The sequence below is a fragment of the Malus domestica genome, chromosome 15, assembly GCF_042453785.1.
Source record: "Malus domestica chromosome 15, GDT2T_hap1".
NCBI classification, from domain to species: Eukaryota; Viridiplantae; Streptophyta; class Magnoliopsida; order Rosales; family Rosaceae; genus Malus; species Malus domestica.
This window is the reverse complement of record NC_091675.1, coordinates 9,671,449-9,692,656: the sequence shown is the minus strand read 5'-3', so window position 1 is coordinate 9,692,656 and position 21,208 is coordinate 9,671,449. Positions and strand designations below refer to the sequence as shown.

Genomic DNA, 21,208 nt, shown 5'->3' with positions numbered 1-21,208 from the left:
TGGAGTAGGTGTATGGGGGAGGGGGTGGACTTAGCCTCACAATGGGCTAGCAATAATGTGGTTCAAACTCGCGTTTGGCGAGAATCGCACCTAAGACCTCCCATTACAAGTGATGAGGATACCACTAGACAGTAGGTGAATTTGAACCACATTATTGCTAGCCCATTGTGAGGCTTAGCTCGCTCCCTCATAATGTAGATAATATCGTTTAAAAAAAATAAAAATAAAAAAACCTGATCAAGAATATTTTTGCAAAAAAATGTGGAATAATAGGGTCAAATTACTATTAACTATTAATTAATTTGGGAATGTTTTTGCTCATCACTCTTAAGTGATGGTAATGCTTATCGTTATATGAGTTTAAATTTAGAGATATGTTGCCACTTAGTACTATAATCTAATAGTATTCCTCTTCACTTGTATTTGAGAGGTCTTAGGTTCGGATCTCATGGATGACGAATTTGATACCAAATTAGGTTGCCCATTGTGTGGTTTAGCTGAACTCCCCCTTCACTTAGCGTAAAATATATCGTCGTGCTAAAAAAATCGAGATTTGTATAGTAATCTCAAAATTTAAACTCATCCAATGGTAATGAGTAGGGGGTGAGCATTACCACCACTTTAGGGTGGTGACAAAAAAGGGGAATATTTTTGCTCACCACCTTATTTACCACCATTAGATAAGTTTACATTTTAGATCAATATAGTAAATAAACACAAATCTCAAAATTTAAACTCATCCAACAATGATAAATAGAGTAATAAGCATTACTGCCACATGAAGTGGTGAGCAAAAATACACTGTAATTAATTTGTAAACTCACACAAAGGATAGTAAAATTTTTAGAACATGTTTAGTATCCTACTAAAAAAAATTATAATTCTTAAAACCAACTTGGAAGAACCTTAACAACAGTAAGCCACCGTGAAAACTCTTTAAAGTCTCACATGGACTGAAATAAAGAAAAAAAGGAGTAAGCCACCGTGAAAGACCGTAGAAAAAGAAAAAAAAAAGGGACATTTTAAGCTAAAGAACATAACAATATGATAAGAGAAATATAGTGGCAGCACCTTGAACCTACCATTTTCAATATGGACTCACTGTACCTACAATTGGTTTTGATATTCTTTGTTGTCATATATTTCAAAAAAGGCAACTTCCAAGAATGGCAAGCACTTAGATAGGTATACTATTTATATAAATTAGAAAATTAACCTAGTGAGATGCTTTACGTTATCAGAACTACGATATTTTATACCGACATAAAATAGATGTTATCTTATATGCATGCAATGCATGTAGTCAAACAAACGGTGCATGAATAAGTCAAAGTAAGATACATATGAGACTATGAAATCATATTGTGAGGTGGAGAGTGCAATTTGTGCTGTCGTGGTGTGTATGGAGAAACTGTGTACTGCTTGACGTGTTTAATATTTGGTTGGTGGAGAAATTTTTTTAGCTATTGAGATAACAAATCAGCGGTGTATCAATCCTTCGTGTTGTAATAAGAGTAAACGGCATGATTAATATATCCAACTTCTAGGCTTAAAAAAATATGTGTTATGATTTAAGCAAAATAGTAACACGTAAAATAATAATACCAAATGAAATAGTAACATCACATGGTTGTACCTATTTTTTACTTCGTCAATGTTATTTTGGGTACCATATAATTTTATTTTGTGTGTTTAATTGCTTTATCATTTTAGAGCAATTTCACCCCTAAGGACTTTGCGCCAGCACCCAGCGCATTTATCCACTCAAATGAACAGTAACAGACTCCAATTATCAGTAATAGGCCAAGACATCTCCACCTCTAAAAAATGCGCTGGCACCTAGTGAAAAAATGCGCTGGCACAAACGATCTCCATCCCTACAAAATGCGCTGGCACCCAACCCATTTAAAATATTTTTAAATTTTGTCTAAAAGAATAAAAAAATAAAATAGTTTTAATTTCGGATAGGATTTTTAACCAATCTCGTCACGCCACATGTCATTATCTGAACGTACTATTTTGTGAATAGATTTCCGCTAAGATTTTCAACCAATCCCGACACGCCACGTGTCACTTCCGTTTTACAATAATTTAGCCAAGATTTCAATAAGATTTTCAACCAATCACGTCATGCCATGTGTCATTATCTGAATGTACTATTTTGTGGATAGATTTCCGATAATATTTTCGACCAATCCCGACACGCCACGTGTCACTTCCGGTTTACAATAATTTAGCCAAGATTTCGATAAGATTTTCAACCAATCACGTAGTGCCACGTGGCATTGTCCAGAACTTCATCCTTTCTTTTTTTGTCCATATAAACCCTACATCCCTACATCCATCCTCACACCAAGCTCAATCCTTCTTTTTAGCTCAGAATCCTTGTTCATCGTTTTCAAATCTTGAGTTCTTATTACAATGTCTTCTTCAAGAAGGGTGTATAAACAGTTGTAGGAGCAACAACAAAGGTTGTTGGCACAACAGGTAGAATTTTACCGACCTTGAAGACCTTGACTAGTTCTGGCGTTTTCTTCATGTACATCGCAAAATGCTTTCGTAATTTTACTCCACATTTCTCGCTTATCCATCTCATTACCCGTAATTGGGTCATGAGTAGTGTGAACCCAACATTCACACAACGTAATATCTTCAATGAGCTTCCACGAAGACATTTTTTTCTCTTAAAGTGTAGAAAATATTGAAATGTAGATAGTATAGAAAGTGTAGAAAATATTGAAATGTGGTGTAAAGGTGGAAGATGAGGGTTAGGTATTTATAGGAAAAAATTTAACATTTTTCAAAATTTTCTATATTTTTTAATAATTTTTCTGTATTTTTTTAATAATTTTTAATGAATTTTAATATAGTTAATTAATTTGGACCGTTGGATTTGAAAAATATTCAAATCCAAGAGACAGGGAGTTGCCACGTGGCCAACGGTTATTTCTGACCGTTGGGCCTTTTTTTTTTTTTTTACTTTTTTGTGAAAAAAAAACGTGGACCATTGATCTTTGATCCGACGGTATATTTTAAAAGTAAAATTTAAATTTTTTTACCGTTGGAAATCCAACGGTCTAGAAAACTAGCCGTTGGAAATCCAACGGCACAAAGGGAGCCACGTCGCCAACTCGGGGGGGAACTGAGTGCGCCTACACGCGGGCCCGCCCTCTGAAATCTTGTCGGGCACTCGCGCTAGCGCCTCCATGAAGCGCACGCGCTAGGCAAACTGCCCAGCTTCTTGCTCAGTCTCGTTTGGGCTGGGCCAAAGCCCAGCTCGGGCTGGGTACCAGTCAAGTTGAGGGGGTGGACTTGGTTGACAGGGTGCTGGCCTTGTTTTTGTGCTGGGTCCTGGGCAAATTCCACTGGGGTGGAATTGCTCTTAGATAGAATTAAAACATTAACCTAGTTTAATCATTCTTAACTCAATTTTCCAACCACTTTCACTTCACCAATCCAGCTGCCCTAGAAAGAGTTAGGAGTACGACTATTCATTTTGCATATGTACATAGGATTATCATCACCGAAGAAAATACCAACCTAGTTTAATAATTCTTAACTCATTTTTCCAACTACATGCACTTCACCAATCTAGCTGACCCTGGGAAGGGTTAGGAGTACCACTAATCATTTTTTATATGTAACCCAGACCAAAAAATTGTTATTGTGGATCGACAATTTGTTGCTGTTGTAGTCCAAAACCTCAACTTCTCTAATATTGTATGTTAAAACTTAAAATATTACATTAACATGGAATACGTAAGAAGATGCCTTCCTACTTCCTTATTACATTGTAGCTGTATTGTCATATTTTTATATTTTTCATATTTATTTATAAATATGCTGACCCTGGGAAGGGTTAGGAGTACTACTAATCATTTTTTATATGTAACCCAGACCAAAAAATTGTTATTGTGGATCGACAATTTGTTGCTGCTGTAGTCCAAAACCTCAACTTCTCTAATATTGTATGTTTAAACTTAAAATATTACATTAACATTGAATACGTAAGAAGATGCCTTCCTACTTCCTTATTACACGTAGCTGTATTGTCATATTTTTATATTTTTCATATTTATTTATAAATATGCTGACCCTGGGAAGGGTTAGGAGTACCACTAATCATTTTTTATATGTAATCCAGACCAAAAAATTGTTACTGTGGATCGACAATTTGTTGCTGTTGTAGTCCAAAACCTCAACTTCTCTAATACTGTATGTTTAAACTTAAAATATTACACTAACATGGAATAAGTAAGAAGATGCCTTCCTAGTTCCTTGTTACATTGTAGCTGTATTGTCATATTTTTATATTTTTCATATTTATTTATAAATATGCTGACCCTGGGAAGGGTTAGGAGTACCACTAATCATTTTTTATATGTAACCCAGACCAAAAAATTGTTATTGTGGATCGACAATTTGTTGCTGTTGTAGTCCAAAACCTCAACTTTGTCTAATATTGTATGTTTAAACTTAAAATTAATAAGAAGATGCCTTCCTAGTTCCTTATTACATTGTAGCTGTATTGTCATATTTTTATATTTTTCATATTTATTTATAAATATATACAATTCAACAAGATACTCTTTTATCTTAAATTCAATTACAATAATATGTATTTCACTATATTTTTTTTTAATGCAACGATGTATTTACTTATGAGGTGAATGGAAGAGAGTATTTTACTACTTTATTTGTTTTTTAATGCAACGATATGTTTACTTTAAGGGTGGGTGGAGGAAGAGTAATGATATTCATATCATGTTTTTGTACCACATTTTCATACCACCTTAAGTGGCATTTGATGTGGATAGCCATATCATTTGAATTAATCAGATTTTTAAATTTAGTTCATTATTTAATAAACTAATAATTAAGAAAAATTAGTTGATTAAATGATGATTGTAGTATACGAGGAGTTTTTCTCCTTCATTTCCTTGGGTTTTGCAAATTTTTCAAATGATGTGGCTGTCCACATCAGATGCCACCTAATGTGTTATAAAAATGTGATATAAAAACATGGTATGAATAACATTACTCGTGGAGGAAAGCATTTCACTATATTTGAGTTGAAACTTTTTTTTTTTGGCACAAAATTAGATAGTTGAAACGTTGCGAATGAAATAGGGGAGAGAAAGGATGAGAGGCTACAATACTTATAAGTATTTAGTACAATCACCAATAGGTAATTACTTATTGTGGTGAATAAGTTTTTGCTCAAAGATAGAGATGTGCTTCATTATTAACGTAGATAATATCGTTTATATATATATATATATAATTTTTTTTAATCTTTTAATCTTTTAATTAAATCGTAATTTGTAAACAAAGCATGCAGAAAACCCTAGCAACCCACCTTCCCGCGGTCAACGATGTACTTCCAAGCACATTGGCCAACGCCAACCCATCAGCCGCCTTCCTCATCCCCTGTCTCTGGTGTCACCACTTGCCGGCGACTACTCTCTCCCTCTCTCTTACAATCCCTTGATTTGGCACAATGTCATTTCCTAATGGTACTTGGGTTGGTGGGATCGGGGTTGGTGGCTAACGGTTGGGTTGGGGATGAGAAGCAGAAGAAAGACTCTCTAAATTATTTTTTAGAATAAATCATATTAATTAAAATAAAATATAAACTAAAGTGTTAACTCATTAAATTTAGTGATGCAGCATTTACATGACATCTCGCAAATCATGTAAAGGTGATCAAAATAAAATGGTCACCGTACTCTTTAAAGATTGCAAAGCGAAATGCTAATGAGACTTTTTCAAAATGAAACTTTCTCAAGGTGAGATTGTCTATGAACTCTCTTTTACCTTAAAATTTAATGTTAATTCATGTGCCACATTATAAAACATTAGGCAAAAAATATGAATTGACAGATAGTACATGAAGAAACTCACTTTTGAGAAAGTTTAACATTTATCTAGCACAAAATTGGCGGAAATATATTCAACCTTTCAAAATCTCATGTATGTTCCGCAGCCTTAATTGGTGTGAAAATATATGTGCATTAAAATATCCTAAACTTTGAAGATTCCACAAGTTAGTAGCATCTCTGATTGCTATAAAAGGAAAGGGGTAGTGCCATTCATTTTATTGGAACCTTTCGACTCCCCCTCTCTTTCTAGTTTCAACAAATCCCTACTCTATATCTGCTCTTCAACTTGCCCAATGGCGCCTTTGGTTAAGAATCATGGAGAGCCTCAACATGCCAAAATCCTAGCCATTGGCACTGCAAATCCACCAAACGTCTACTACCAAAAAGACTATCCTGATTTCTTGTTTCGAGTCACCAAAAATGAGCACAGAACAGATTTAAGAGAGAAGTTTGATCGCATTTGTAAGTATATTTTTTACAAGTAATACATACTAATAAAACATATCATGTATGCAATCATATGAAAGATCTTTTACCTCTCAATGAATTGACTTTGATCTTGAGTTGTAAGTACTCTAACTCTATCATATTATGAGGTTAGAGTGAATCACATCCCAAACCCAACGTGCCACAGGACGTGTTCATTTCAAAATATGTATTGTTATTATCACAAGCAAGTAGTCATTCTAGACATATTTAACTAAATATATATATGTATTTTGTACAAGAAATTGTGACGTTCCAATCCAATAATACGATGCCATGTGTAAGTTTTTTTTTTCCAAATGACATTGTATTATTTGATGCATAAGGATGAGGATATAAAATATATCCTAACTTATTTACTAATTAACAGGTGAGAAATCAAGAACTAGAAAGCGTTACTTGCATCTAACAGAAGAGATTCTAAAGGCTAACCCAAGCATATATACCTATGGTGCCCCATCACTCGATGTGCGCCAAGACATGTTGAACCCTGAGGTCCCAAAGCTAGGGCAACAAGCAGCACTGAAAGCCATCAAAGAGTGGGGCCAACCCATCTCAAAGATCACCCACCTCATCTTTTGCACAGCTTCCTGTGTTGACATGCCAGGTGCCGACTTCCAATTGGTCAAGCTCCTCGGTCTTAACCCATCTGTCACTAGAACCATGATCTACGAAGCTGGTTGCTATGCTGGTGCAACTGTCCTCCGTCTAGCCAAGGACTTCGCAGAGAACAACGAGGGTGCACGGGTCCTTGTGGTGTGCGCTGAGATCACGACCGTGTTCTTCCACGGACTCACTGACACCCACTTGGACATATTGGTGGGCCAGGCTCTTTTTGCTGACGGAGCATCTGCTGTGATAGTTGGGGCCAATCCAGAGCCTAAAATTGAGAGGCCACTGTTTGAAATCGTGGCATGCAGGCAGACAATCATACCTAACTCAGAGCATGGTGTGGTGGCCAACATTCGTGAAATGGGGTTTACTTATTATTTATCAGGAGAAGTCCCCAAATTTGTTGGTGGAAATGTTGTGGATTTTCTTACTAAAACTTTTGAAAAAGTTGACGGAAAGAATAAGGACTGGAACTCCTTGTTTTTCAGTGTGCACCCTGGTGGACCCGCCATTGTAGACCAGGTGGAGGAGCAATTGGGTTTGAAGGAAGGGAAGCTTAGGGCAACAAGGCATGTGTTGAGTGAGTATGGCAACATGGGAGCTCCATCTGTGCACTTTATTTTGGATGATATGAGAAAGAAGTCGATTGAGGAAGGCAAATCCACAACTGGTGAAGGTTTGGAATGGGGTGTCGTGATTGGAATCGGACCAGGACTCACTGTTGAGACAGCCGTACTACGCAGTGAATCTATTACATGCTAAAAACCTACATGGAACGGTTCATGAATACACCAATTATGTATGCGCGAGAGTATGACACAACCGGTGTATACACCGACTCAGTTTTCTCCCCTACTTGTCAGATGATCAGACTATATTGGGACTAATTAATTAATATGCATCTGGAAATAAAAAAATTAATTCATATGCATAACAATAAAAGTTGGAGGGCTTTGTTATTTCCTTTTTTTCCTATGTTGTATGTCTGTTGCTTTGCTGGGGTTTTGTCCCTTGACCCTTATTCCAAAGTGTAATATTAACCCCAAATAATAAGAGATGGTTTTTTGCTTGATGGATTATTTTTCAGAGAACCACATTTCTCATATAGACTTTGGGGTTTTTTTTTTAAATCTCAAAATATGTTATCTTTCATGTAAATAATAAGAGATGGTTTTGTATTTGTTTCGAGTTTCATGCGAAATATGCATACATTATTGTAAGAATAATGTTTGAACTGAGGGTTTGTCTATTAAGGTCCTTCACACTAGTTTATAAAAAACAAACAGTTTGAGTTTGATACTTATAACACTATTATATATTAGTGTGAGTTCAATAACTGTAAGAGCCATACTATTTTACAAAATGTAGAACCCACTAGGTTATAAATATCACACTTAAATTTTCCATCCCACTGTAGAAATTATTATTTATGAGTTCAATATATTTGATCACACTTACTTTTTACGACCTAATAGTTGGTCCTCCATTTGCAGGTCCTTAGTATTATTCAAACAAAATACAAAAATTCATAATTGGTCCATTTACCATTCTCTACTTATATTCCCAATTCAAATTTTAACATGTCGACTCCACTAATTAAATATTTAAAGTTTATAAAACTATATTTATCTTTCCATCTATACCCTTAATTTACAATCAAGGACTTTGTATTGACTGCCTTAAATAGTTTCTGACCACATTACACACTCTCTATTAGATTTAAGACATTCGATTTTCGGATTAAAGCAATCCAGAAGGATGTGGTATAACCGCCTTGGCAAGTATTTGATTAGTCAGGATGTGTGAATAACAAGTTATGCTTTTGCGTATTCATTAAGGAGTCATATTCCGGATTTGCAATTGTTGCAGTCTATGTCGATGATCTGGATCTCATTGGGACTCCTTAAGAGTTTGAGAAAATTGTCACACACCTAAAGCCGAAATTTGAGATGAAAGATTTCGGGTAAACTAGATATTTTCTTGGTCTGGAGATAAAGCATTATTCGGATGGTATATTGGCCCACTAATTGAGCTACAACCAAAAGGTGTTGCACTGCATTAATGAAGTTAAAGTGAAGCCTTCAAGTACTCTCATGGGCTAAATTTCCTTACCTAAGTGCAAACAAAGCTTTATTGTAATTGACTCAATGCATTAGACCAGACATCTCATTTGTTGTTAATCTTTTGACAAGATACAACAATGTACCCATACATAGACACTAGACATATGTTAAATACATCATACGTTACCTTAGGGGTACAATGGATATGTGCTTATTCTATCCCCACACATCGCCGATCATCCAACCTCCCTCATCCTTGAAATGATGTCATCCTTGTTGGTTATGCTGACATTGGTTATTTATCTGACTCATATAAGACACATTCTCAAGCAATTTATGTCTTTACCATTGGAGATACCACAATATCTTGGAGATTAACTAAACAAGAGTTAGTTACTGTGTCTTCAAATCACATTGAGATTCATGCTTTACATGAAGCATCGCGTGAATGCTTTTAGTTGAGGGGTGTGACTGGCCACGTAAGAACCTCATGTGATTTTTCTTCCATTATTGATGATCCCGCAACGAGTTATGAAGACAACGTTGCATATATCAACTAATTACAGAAAAGATACATCAAAGGCGACAATACCAAGCATATTGCTCCGAAGTTTTTTCTTCACTCATCAGCAACAACATCTAAATAACGAAGTTAAGTAGATCTGATGCCAAGACAATCTTGCTGGCCTATTCACGAAGTCATTGCCGAATTATACTTTTTAGAAACTTGCTCATGGAATTAGATTGTGTAAACTTTCAAATTTGCATTATTGGTAGTTATCTTAGGGAGTTTTGTCAAACTCAATGAGAGAATCCTGAAGTATACTCTAATGATCTTAACGTAATCTTTTCCTACAATTAAGAGCACTTTTTTCCATAGGGTATTTAATAACCCGATGAGGTTTTAATGAGGCACTTACACTCGGTTGTCCATACCCTTGCGTGCATTAAGGTACCGTTTGGTACGTGGGACGGGACGGGAAGGAACGGGATGAGTCGTTCCGTCCCACGTTTGGTGCGCCTAAAAACTATGGAACGGGTTGTCTCATGGGACGAAATTTGGCTGATTTTTCGTTCCACCTCTTCCCCCTAGAACGACCCGTTCCACATCCGTGGAACACAAATTTATAACATTTTATGACAAAATTTCTCCTTATCTTTTTCAATATTTACATCATCTATTCCGTCTCGTCCCGTCCCGTCCTGTTCCGTTCCGTCCCGTCCCGTCCCGTTCCATCCCGTCTGCGTACCAAACACTACCCCAGGTCATCCTAAAGATGTGAAACGTTGACATAACTCATTTTTCTCCTTAAGACCCATTGTATTACCTAGCAAGATTTTTGTGAGACTTTTCTTTCGATATGCACCCCCTACTATGAGACCCGTAGTAGCAATTATTGCAACAACTACTTTTTAAGTTGTAAACACTTAAGGGGGAGTGTTATGAACATAATTATTAATTAGGAATGTGATTGTGTAAACGTCAAGTAGAATTTCAATAGGATTTTTACATCAAATTCTCATAGGTTTGTATTATTTGCAAAGCAAGAAAAATCATCATGATTAATATAAACTAGCATATGGGCACACACAAAGTGTGTGAGAAATTTTTTTATTTTTGTTTTTGAAATAGAAGGAGAGATGAAGAGAGTGATGGCGTGTTTACATAAGGGGAAAGGATATGGCGGAATGGGAGTCATTCTTCATTCCTGATTATTCCTTCGTTTACCAACTTAAGTTGAATGCACAGTTCTGCGGGCCCCACGTAAAATCAGGAATTCAATTCCTGATATTGCCAGAATTGGATTACCTGGACGAAGGTAGTATTTGGATTCCGAGGAGAAGGCTTCATCCGGAATCAAATCATTCTTCCCAAAATGCCCTTCACCTTCAGTACTCATTTCCATCGCTCATGCACTTCACCTTCATCGTTTGCGCCACACCTTCCATCTCCCCGTGTAGCCATGCCTTACTCCTCTGCCACTGTCTCACAAAACCCAAACCCCAGATAATAAACCCATAAATCCAGTGAAGAAATCACTCAAAACCTAGAAAATCTTGAAATTGAAATACTTGGCAGGTAGGAGGGGTGGTGATTATGGGGAGGTTGAGTGGGAAAGATGAAAGTGAGGGGGTAAAGGGGAAAGAGGAGTTTTTACCTTCTGTTGGGGAAGATGAAAGCGAGGGTGGTGATTATGAGAGTCTGTTTGCTTGACTCACCGCCTCACCATTTCCAGCATATAAACAACTCCCTCTCTCTCCCATTTTAACTCTTCACTCTAATCAAATTAATAAAAATAACTAATGAAAATATTATTAAAAAAATATGGGAAAGAAATAAAACTAAAAGAATAAGGGCATTTTAGTAATCATATTAATTTCTATTCCGATTCAGGTGAATTAGTAAACAACTTATATGAATTTCGTTTCATTTTTACTTCGATTCCAGAACATTTAAATAAACAGCTTCAACAGGAATCCAATTTTGACTCCTCCTCAATCCAATTCCTCCTCAATTCAATTCCTCCTTAATCCAATTCCTCTATTTTGATTACGGTTACGTAAGCGCGCGCCCTGATAGAGAATGTGGGAGTAGTTTAGAGATTTGTTAGGATTACTTGTAGGTGAGGCTTTGAAGAAAAAAAACAACAAAATTTGGTTGAGTGAAATTACATTTCTGCCCCATATTTCTTATTCATATTCTATTTTAATTAGAGAGTTAAATTAGTAATTTCATAGGATTTTGATTGACAATAAGTGTTTTATTAATTAGTAGTGATTAGTAGAGATAAAGGTATAAAACAAAGAGATGAATACGATTCTCATACACATAATACATTCTCTCTTTCTATCATTCCCTCTCTCTCACCCACTTTTTAAATTAGTTTCACAACGTAGGTAAAATTTTTCTTGTGTTGCTCGAGGTCAAAAAAAAATCCTAAGACCGGACCTCTATTCAACAAGGAATATTTTAACAATTTTCCTTCTTAAACTTTTGCATATATATCCTCTTCTATTTATTTTTTCTTTATGCATGACTCTGCCTTTCAATGAGATTTGGGTTGGTGGTCATGACTTGCGAGGCAAATTGTTTGTTTTGTTTGATCAAATATTAAATTTTTATCATACAAGAAAAGAATATAATGTTTTTGACTAAGCAGACTAGAAGAGAGATAGCCATATTTGCCCGTTGTTGTCCACAGTACATTCATCTGGTTAACAATTTGAAGAATTGGTGTACATTACATATGAATGTATTTTTGTCAAATGTACATGAAAGTCTTTGTTTAATTATTTCAAAACGTGCTGGAAGTTTTAGTACAGCCACTGCTTTTGCATCAGAACCAAAAATTGCATCGACGATTGACTGAAATGAAGAAAGAAAAATAAAAGAGTAAGCCACCGGGAAAGGCCGTTGAAAAAGAAAATCAAAACGAGACGTTTCAAACTAAAGACCATAACAATATGATAAGAGAAATTTAGTGCCAGCACTCTAAACCTACCGTTTTCAATATGGACTGTACCTACTACAATTGGTTTTAATATTCATTATGGTCATATATTTCAAAATAAGGTAACTTCCAAAAATGCCAAGCACCTATATATTTATATAAATTAGAAAATTAACAAACAGTAGTAAGATGTCACTTAGTGCTACGGTCTAGTGGTATTCCTTTTCACTTTCTTAGGTTCGAATCTCGTGAATGATGAATTCGATATCAAATTAGGTTGCTCATCGTATGGCTTAACCGAACTCCCACTCCTCTTAGTGTAAAAATATCAATGTACTCAAAAAAAAAAAACAATAATAAGATGCATTACGTTATCAGAACGGCGCTATTCTATACTGATATAAAAACAGATGTTATCTTATATGCATGCATGTAGTGGTACAAACGGTAGCTGAATAAGTCAAAGTAAAATTATACATATGATGGCGGACTATGGAATCACATTGTAAGGCGGGGAGTGCAATTTGTGGTGTCGTGGTGCTTCATGCGATTATAATATTTAGTTGGTGGATAAATTTTTATGGTTATTGGAATATCTAATCAGGCCTCGTATTATTTTATGTGCCATAATAAGAATCAACGATATGCATGATTAATATACTTAACTCTTAGACTTAAATAAATAAAAAATACTTTATGATTTGAGTGAAATGGTAACATCGATCCACATGTTATGAATTAAACAAAATAATAACACCAAGTGAAATAGTGACATCACATAGCCATACTTAATGTGTTTAACATCCCTGCCCGGGCCTCACCACATCCCGGGCTCGACTCTGCTGTAACACGATATTGTCCGCTTTGGACCCCGACCATGCCCTCACGATTTTGTTTCTGGAGACCCACACGAGAACTTCCCAATGAGTCACCCATCATGGGATTGCTCTTGCGCGAACTCGCTCAACTTCGGAGTTCTAATGGAACCCAAAACCAGTGAGCTCCCAAAAAGCCTCGTGCTAGGTAGAGATGAGAATATACATATAAGGCTTACAGGATCCACTCCCCTGGACCCCCTTAGGGGGTTCCATCGGAACTCCGAATTTAAGCGAGTTCGCGCGAGAGCAATCCCATGATGGGTGACCCACTGGGAAGTTCTCGTGTGAGTTCCTAGAAAGTCTCGTGCTAGGTAGAGATGAGAATATACATAGATGTGAGATGTTACAATGACATATCTACTTAAAGGGGTGGATAGAAGAAAGTATACAATTTTTTTTATGCAACGATATATATTCACTTTAAGGGTGGGTGGAGGAAATTATTTCACTATATTGAGTTTAATTTTTTTCTATTTTTGCACGAAATTAGGTACTTGAAACGTTGGTAGTGAAATAGACGAGAAAAAGTGTGAAATTAACTACAATACTTACAAGTATTTAATACTAAAACATCTCACAGTTAGTTATTGTCCTGAATAAGTTTGCTTAAAGAAACAAATAAAAACAAATAGAGATGTGCTTCATTACAAGTTGAAAGAGGACCGCGTTCCTTTTTCAAGATAAAAATGCTAGAGCTACAATTTTTTTTTTTTTTTTTTTACCAAAATATATTATCTACACTAAAAGGAACGTGGTGGGTTAGGTCTCAGAAGAGCTAGCAATAATGTGATTCAAATTCGTTTTTGACAAAAATCGAACCTAAGACATCTCCTTTACAAGTGAAGAAAAATACATTTAGACCGTAATACTAAGTAGCAGGGCTATCATCTTTTTAAACCATAATTATAAATCATCTATGAGGCATGGGAAGTCATTTTTATGTGATTAAATTTGTTTTAATTTTTTAATCGCAATTTCTAAACAAAGCGTGGAAAACCCTAGCACCAACCTTCCTGCCATTTACGATGTCCCCAACAACCTTGGCCAATCCATCGGATGGGAACTCGCTCCTCTCTTTTTCCCTCCCCTCCCTCCCCTTCTCTCATAGTTTTTTTTCTTCCTTCTCTCTTTACTTTTTTCTTCGTTCTCTGTTTACTAGATGAAATCATGAGCATTCAAACAAGGGGAGAGGGAAGGAGAGGAATAAAAAAAAAGGAGAAAATCCTTGTTCCAACCCATCAGCTGCCTTCCTCTTACCCTCTGTCGACGGCGTCAGCCCTTGCAGGCTACTCTCTCTCTTGCAGTCCCTCGATTTGACGTAATGTTATTTCCTCATGATACATGGGTTGGTGTTCAGTCTAAAAAATCCCTAGGCATTTTCAATTATTTAAAACCTAGACTATCTAATGAGAGAGTAACAAATGGAAGTGATAAGGAACATAGCGTTAAGAGAAAAAGGCACCAAAGTGGTTCACCGGGGAGATCGATTACGATGGGGATGGGGGTGGGTGGCTGACGGGGTTGGAGATGAAACTAGAAGCAAGACTTGTTGGAATAAATTATATATGTTAACTTAAAATAAAATACATATTAAAGTATTGCCTCATTAATTTTAATGATGTGACATTTTATTTTTAAACAGAAGTTATTATCTATACTAAGAAAATATGAGAATGGGTTAAGCTTCACAATGGATTAGTAATAATAAGGTTCAAATTGACATTTGGCGATAATCGAACCTAAAACCTTTCACTTGCAAGTGAAGAAGAATATCACTAGACTATAATGACATTTACATGTAATATACGGTGGTTAAAATAAAGTGTTCTCCTTATCATTAATCAACCTTTCAAAGTCTCAAGAAATTCTTAAGAGTTCCTAGCACTTCTGTTATGTGGTGTTCTCGCCAATAGAAAGTTGATACTTAAATTTTTTTTCTTTCTTTTTAATTAAATAAATTTAGATGTTAACTTCTCACACGTAGGAAACAACACCTAAAACAAGTGCAGGGAACTCCTCAAAATTTCTCCAAAGTCTCATGTTTGTTCCGCAGCCTTTGGTGCGAAAGTAATTCATTTTGTTACAATGCAAAGCCTTTGAACTTTGGCCTATTATTGTCCATAAAAAAAAACCTTGGCCTATTTTTTACCATAATTTATTTTCTCACTCACTCAAAATAATTCATATGATAACTTAAAGAATTGTTGCTAGTCGTAATAAGAAAAAGTCATCTAACTCTTGTTCATTTTTTTTTTCACTCTGGAGGAGTGGATAGTGATGTTTTGAAATGTCAAGAGCACTTCATAATCACAATAAAAAAACAATAAAAAAAAATTAGAGCAATGAATCATGAAGTTTAACCTAATTAGAGTGTGAGTTCTTGAACTTGTAAAACAGTAAAACAATAATCATTTTCATCAAACTCTATTAAATATTCCGTTCAAATCGGTTGCAGATTCCAGAGGAGCACCGTGAGCTTGAATCCAAAGATTTCCACCAACCCCTTCCACATGTGGAGAGATTTTGCAGTGCGACCGTCACACGGAATGATACACCACGTGTCGTTATATAAATAGTGAGATATGTGTGTTAAAATGTTAATATCTTAAAAAATAATATTTCCCACCACTTACATAAAAACACGTGGTGTACCATCCGTGTTCCCATTACAACTAAAAATTTCTCTCACATGTGAGTACAACTATTTTGTCGTATAGACAAACACACATATATATGTATGATAGAATCAAAACATATTTTATAATACTATAAAATTAATTATAAATAGACGCCAACATATTCTAAAAAAAAATATAAAAAAATAAAAACACTGAATTACGTGCGTGTATACAAAAGTTTGAAACTTTCAAATTGTAACATGTTGGACCCTCCCAAGAGAAATAATGAATTGTATAGTATTTATGTGCATTTTAAAATATCCTAACCTTGAAGATTCCACAAGTTAGTAGGTTCTCTAATTGCTATATAAGGAATGGGGTAGTGCCATTCATTTTATCGCAACCTTTCAATTCCCCTCTCTTTTCAAGTTTCAACAAATCCCTACTTTATATCTGCTCTTTAACTAGCTTAATGGCGCCTTTGGTTAAGAATGAGCCTCAACATGCCAAAATCCTAGCCATTGGCACTGCAAATCCACCCAACGTCTACCACCAAAAGGATTATCCTGATTTCTTGTTTCGAGTTACCAAAAATGAGCACAGAACAGATTTAAGAGAGAAGTTCGATCGCATTTGTAAGTGTACTTTTTACTACTCGTGCACATATATAATGAGCATCCACCAGGTTACCTTATATTTTATGACTAATAAAACATATCATGCATGAAATCATATGAAAGATTTTTACCTCTCAATGAATTGACTTTGATCTTGAGTTGTAAACTCCAACTCTATCATATTATGAGGTTAAAATGGATGATATCCCAAACCCAAGGCGCCACACGGCGTGTTTATTTCAAAGCATACTGTTATTAGCACAAGAAAATAGTCATCTTGGACATGTGAAAGATATATACATATATATATATATGTGCATTTTTTTTGTTGCAGGTTTTCTTCAGATTACATTGTATTATTTGATGAAGAATGATATAAAGCATATCCTAACTTAATTTACTAATTAATAGGTGAGAAATCAAGAACAAAGAAGCGCTACTTGCATCTAACAGAAGAGATGTTGAAAGCTAACCCAAACATATACACCTATGGAGCCCCATCACTCGATGTGCGCCAAGACATTTGTAACATTGAGGTCCCAAAGCTAGGGCAAGAAGCAGCATTGAAAGCCATCAAAGAGTGGGGCCAGCCCATTTCAAAAATCACCCACCTCATCTTTTGCACAGCTTCTTGCGTTGACATGCCAGGTTGTGACTTCCAATTAATCAAGCTCCTCGGCCTTGATCCATCCGTCACCAGAACCATGATCTATGAAGCTGGCTGCTATGCTGGTGCGACAGTCCTCCGCATGGCCAAAGACTTCGCAGAGAACAATAAGGGCGCACGAGTCCTTGTGGTGTGCGCCGAGATCACGACCGTGTTTTTCCACGGACTCACTGACACCCACCTTGACATATTGGTGGGTCAAGCTCTTTTTGCTGACGGAGCATCTGCTGTGATAGTTGGGGCCAATCCAGAGCCTGAAATTGAGAGGCCACTATTTGAAATCGTGGCTTGTAGGCAAACAATCCTACCAAACTCAGAGCATGGTGTGGTGGCCAACATTCGTGAAATGGGGTTTAATTATTATTTATCAGGAGATGTCCCCAAATTCGTTGGTGGAAATGTTGTGGATTTTATGACTAAAACTTTTGAAAAGGTAGATGGGAAGAAAAAGGACTGGAACTCCTTGTTTTTCAGTGTGCATCCTGGTGGACCTGCCATTGTAGACCAGGTGGAGGAGAAATTGGGTTTGAAGGAAGGGAAGCTTAGGGCAACAAGGCATGTGTTGAGTGAGTATGGCAACATGGGAGCTCCAACTGTGCACTTTATTTTGGATGAGATGAGAAATAAGTCGATTGAGGAAGGCAAAACCACTACTGGTGAAGGTTTGGAATGGGGTGTCGTGATTGGAATCGGACCGGGACTCACTGTCGAGACAGCCGTGCTGCGTAGTGAATCTATTAGATGCTAAATACTTGCATGAAACGATTCATACATTGGTTATGCATTTCATGTGATGAGATAAGAGTACTGCATGACCAGTGTATAGACACCCCTGCTGCAACTGATCGAGTTTTCTTCCAGTCAAATAAGTATTTCACGATCACAGTTATTGCGATTATTTCAGTTTATATACATAAGAATAATAGTCTTTGGATTAGAGGGCCCAGATATGTACGGCTAGTCCATAGACTTTGTTTTTCATATAATCAATAAGACTCTGTTGTATTTGGTTTGGAGTACATGCAAATATGCATGCATTATTGTAAGATTTTGAGACATTAACAAAAGAAATTAAGGTATCCGTTTTGTTGCAAGCTCCAAGACCCGGGATCATAAGAAGCATATTAATAAACTATTATGAAGTAAAATGGTTGATAAGGTCGCAAGGGTTTGTCTTATTAAGCTGAGAAATCTGGAATCTTTATCAATTAACTGGTCCCTAGAGTATTATAGTAACAGAAAACAAGTTAAGGTTACGATCTATTTCTGGTGCACTTATTGTCTCAATGAGGGAGGGTCAAACATAGATTAGATTGTTTGGCCAAGAACGAGAAAATTTTCAGTGTACTTTAAATATGATTTGTACACATTATGTCATGATAAGTAGTGTATCAATCCATATTCTAGAAATACTGAAAATTTTCTCACCGAGAAGAGATCTAGTCTGGCTCGAAAAGGATAATACATCAACCTCTTGCTTGAGCTTTTTGTTTTGGGCGGTAAAGAAATACTCCATTAGCAGATTAAGAGGTTTGGTTTTGTAGTTTAGATGAACTCTCATTTTAATATACTGGGAGTTCTCTATGTGAGGGGAGAATCTGATGCATATGATGCACAGTTTTTTCGCCTTTTTTTTTTTTTTTTTTGTGATTGGGTACACGAGAGATGTGAGTGAACGATTGAGTTTCACACATTCAGAAAGTATGATTTTAATTCTCATCACATGATTCCGATGCTCATTTGTAATTAAAAAAGTAAGAAATTAAGAGAATGTTTCTAAAACAAATGATAACCTTCAAGATTAGAAAATTAGAATCCACTAGAGGATGGAAAAATCTCCAACTTTATGTTAACAAAGAGTGATCTGTTGCAGTAGAGAAGATGAGTGCAGTAGAGAATGCAGAAACAGACAGAGAGAGAGAAAGAGAGAATTTAGAGAGAGAAGTAATCTTGTTCGTATTAATCTTTTCACTTTCTTACACAGTACATTTACATTGTAGTATGTTTATACCATATTTAGGGTCTCGTATTTAGACCTCGTATAAAAACTCGGGGGACTTAAATTTAATTATGTAATAAAGGAAAGGTCAAATATGTAATTAGGGGAGGAGCCCTTATTCTATAAAAGGGCCTCCTCACCCTCATAAACCCTAAGTCTCTCCTATCTAGAGCAAAGCTCTCACACTCTCTTCCTCACAAATACTCTTAGATAAATACAATCAGTGTGGACGTAGCCCAAACCTTGGGGTGAACCACGATACATCTTGTGTTATTTACATTACTTGCAGATTCACGGTCGGATTTACGTTATACCAAGACCTCTGGTTTTGTGCATCAACATTTGGCGCCGTCTATGGGAATCGACACAAAAAGGTATGTCGATTCTCTTTCATTTTTTCATCTCACCACCGTGAGACCTCACCACACTCCACTTGAATATGCAAAATCTGCACAAAAAAAACCCAAGAAAACCAAACACCACACCAATATTCTAATTTGTCCTCCTCACTGCCAGTGCTTTTCCACTTACTTTCCAATCCACCTTCTCTTGCTTAGATTAAACTCCATCAGACCGCTATTTGATTTCCCAACTGAATCACAAACGCCCATGATCTATGTGAAGAGAGTGAGAGAGTAAGAGAGAGACCATATCGTCGCAGAAGCAACGACGGAGCTTCCCGTCGATTGTGGCCTGCAACGTGGATGAAACGGCATCGTACAAGTCGATCATCGCCGACCTGGACGAGACGCTGCTCATCTCCTGGAGCTTCTTCCCTTACTTTATACTGGTGGCTATCGAAGCTGGAAACCTCCTCCGCGGCCTTGTCCTCATTCTTTCCCCCCTGCTCGTCATCGTCTCCTAGTTCTTGTTCTCCGAAGCCGTCGGCATCCAGATCTTCATCTTCATCTTCTTCTCCGGCCTCAAAATTCGCAGCATCGAGCTCGCCTCCTGGGCGGTCCTGCAAATCTCCCTCCTCGGACCCCTGTGGGCTCTCTGACAGTACCACTGAAGTGAAGGTGCTTGCTCATCAGAAAAGAAGCTGCATGCCTCATCACTGCTAAAGATATTGTGTTCATCTACCTTCACCAAAGGCTAGTAGTTCTTCTGGAACGGAAAGTAATTCATCGACGATGACGACAGCGAGGAGGACGAGGAGCAGTTGAATTTGAGAGAAGTGAAAGCCAGAGACTTGATGAGGTAATGGTTTGGAGGATGCCAGATGAAGACATAGTCAAGTTTGGACTGTTATCTTCATTCAATATCGCACTCGAGCCACTGTCCGAAGAGCCATCTTTGAAATCTGGGAACAATGAGACGGCTTCTAGTACTCCACTTGTGTTACTGAAGCTCTTAAAGTTGAGCCCTTTACACGTTTCTAGAACAGCTGATCCCTCAAAAAAGTACAATGCTACAGTGCAATCCCACATAATGCAAACTTCTTTCCCAGTCTAAATCAAACCCCAACACTCTGCACACCAAAAACCAATCCAAAATTGGGCTCCGATCTGGAAATGGATTCAGAGTTGTCAAACGACCTGGGCGGAAGGGCTAGGCGGAAGAAAGAATGAGCAGCAGCCAGAGCAAACCCAGCCAAAAACTCCGACAAACACAAACCCAGCAAAAAACAGAAGTGGGCTGAAAATAAGCAGAAGCGGCGTCACCGACGCCAAGAAGCTCAACCCCATCAACCCCACAAGTAGTCCCCCAATGCATACAATTCCTCTTCCTTTGTTAAAAGATTCTTCTTTTCTCTAGAAACAATGCTAGACCTCGGAATTGTTTCTCTCTCAGCTTCTCTAACCCTCACTACCTGCCTTAACTTCAAATCGCTCACTGACCCACCGGATAAGGGTTCAATCAAGACCCTAGGCGTTGACTGCGATTGGGACCGGAGGCTCAGGCTCCCGACTTTGCACAATGGCGAGGTCAGC

The 21,208-nt window shown here is 36.9% G+C and overlaps 2 protein-coding genes across 2 annotated transcripts; both read left to right on the top strand.

The window, feature by feature from the left end:
* The first annotated feature begins 6,108 nt into the window (after positions 1-6,108).
* LOC103456249 (3,5-dihydroxybiphenyl synthase) lies at positions 6,109-8,031 on the top strand. The gene is given in 2 exon segments (NM_001329038.4): positions 6,109-6,344; positions 6,739-8,031. Coding segments are annotated over 2 exon segments (1,173 nt in total). The 5' UTR covers positions 6,109-6,175; the 3' UTR covers positions 7,743-8,031.
* An 8,378-nt stretch (positions 8,032-16,409) lies between these two features.
* Positions 16,410-18,342, top strand: LOC103456250 (4-hydroxycoumarin synthase 2). The gene is given in 2 exon segments (NM_001329039.2): positions 16,410-16,626; positions 17,020-18,342. Coding segments are annotated over 2 exon segments (1,167 nt in total). The 5' UTR covers positions 16,410-16,463; the 3' UTR covers positions 18,024-18,342.
* Positions 18,343-21,208: the final 2,866 nt, after the last annotated feature.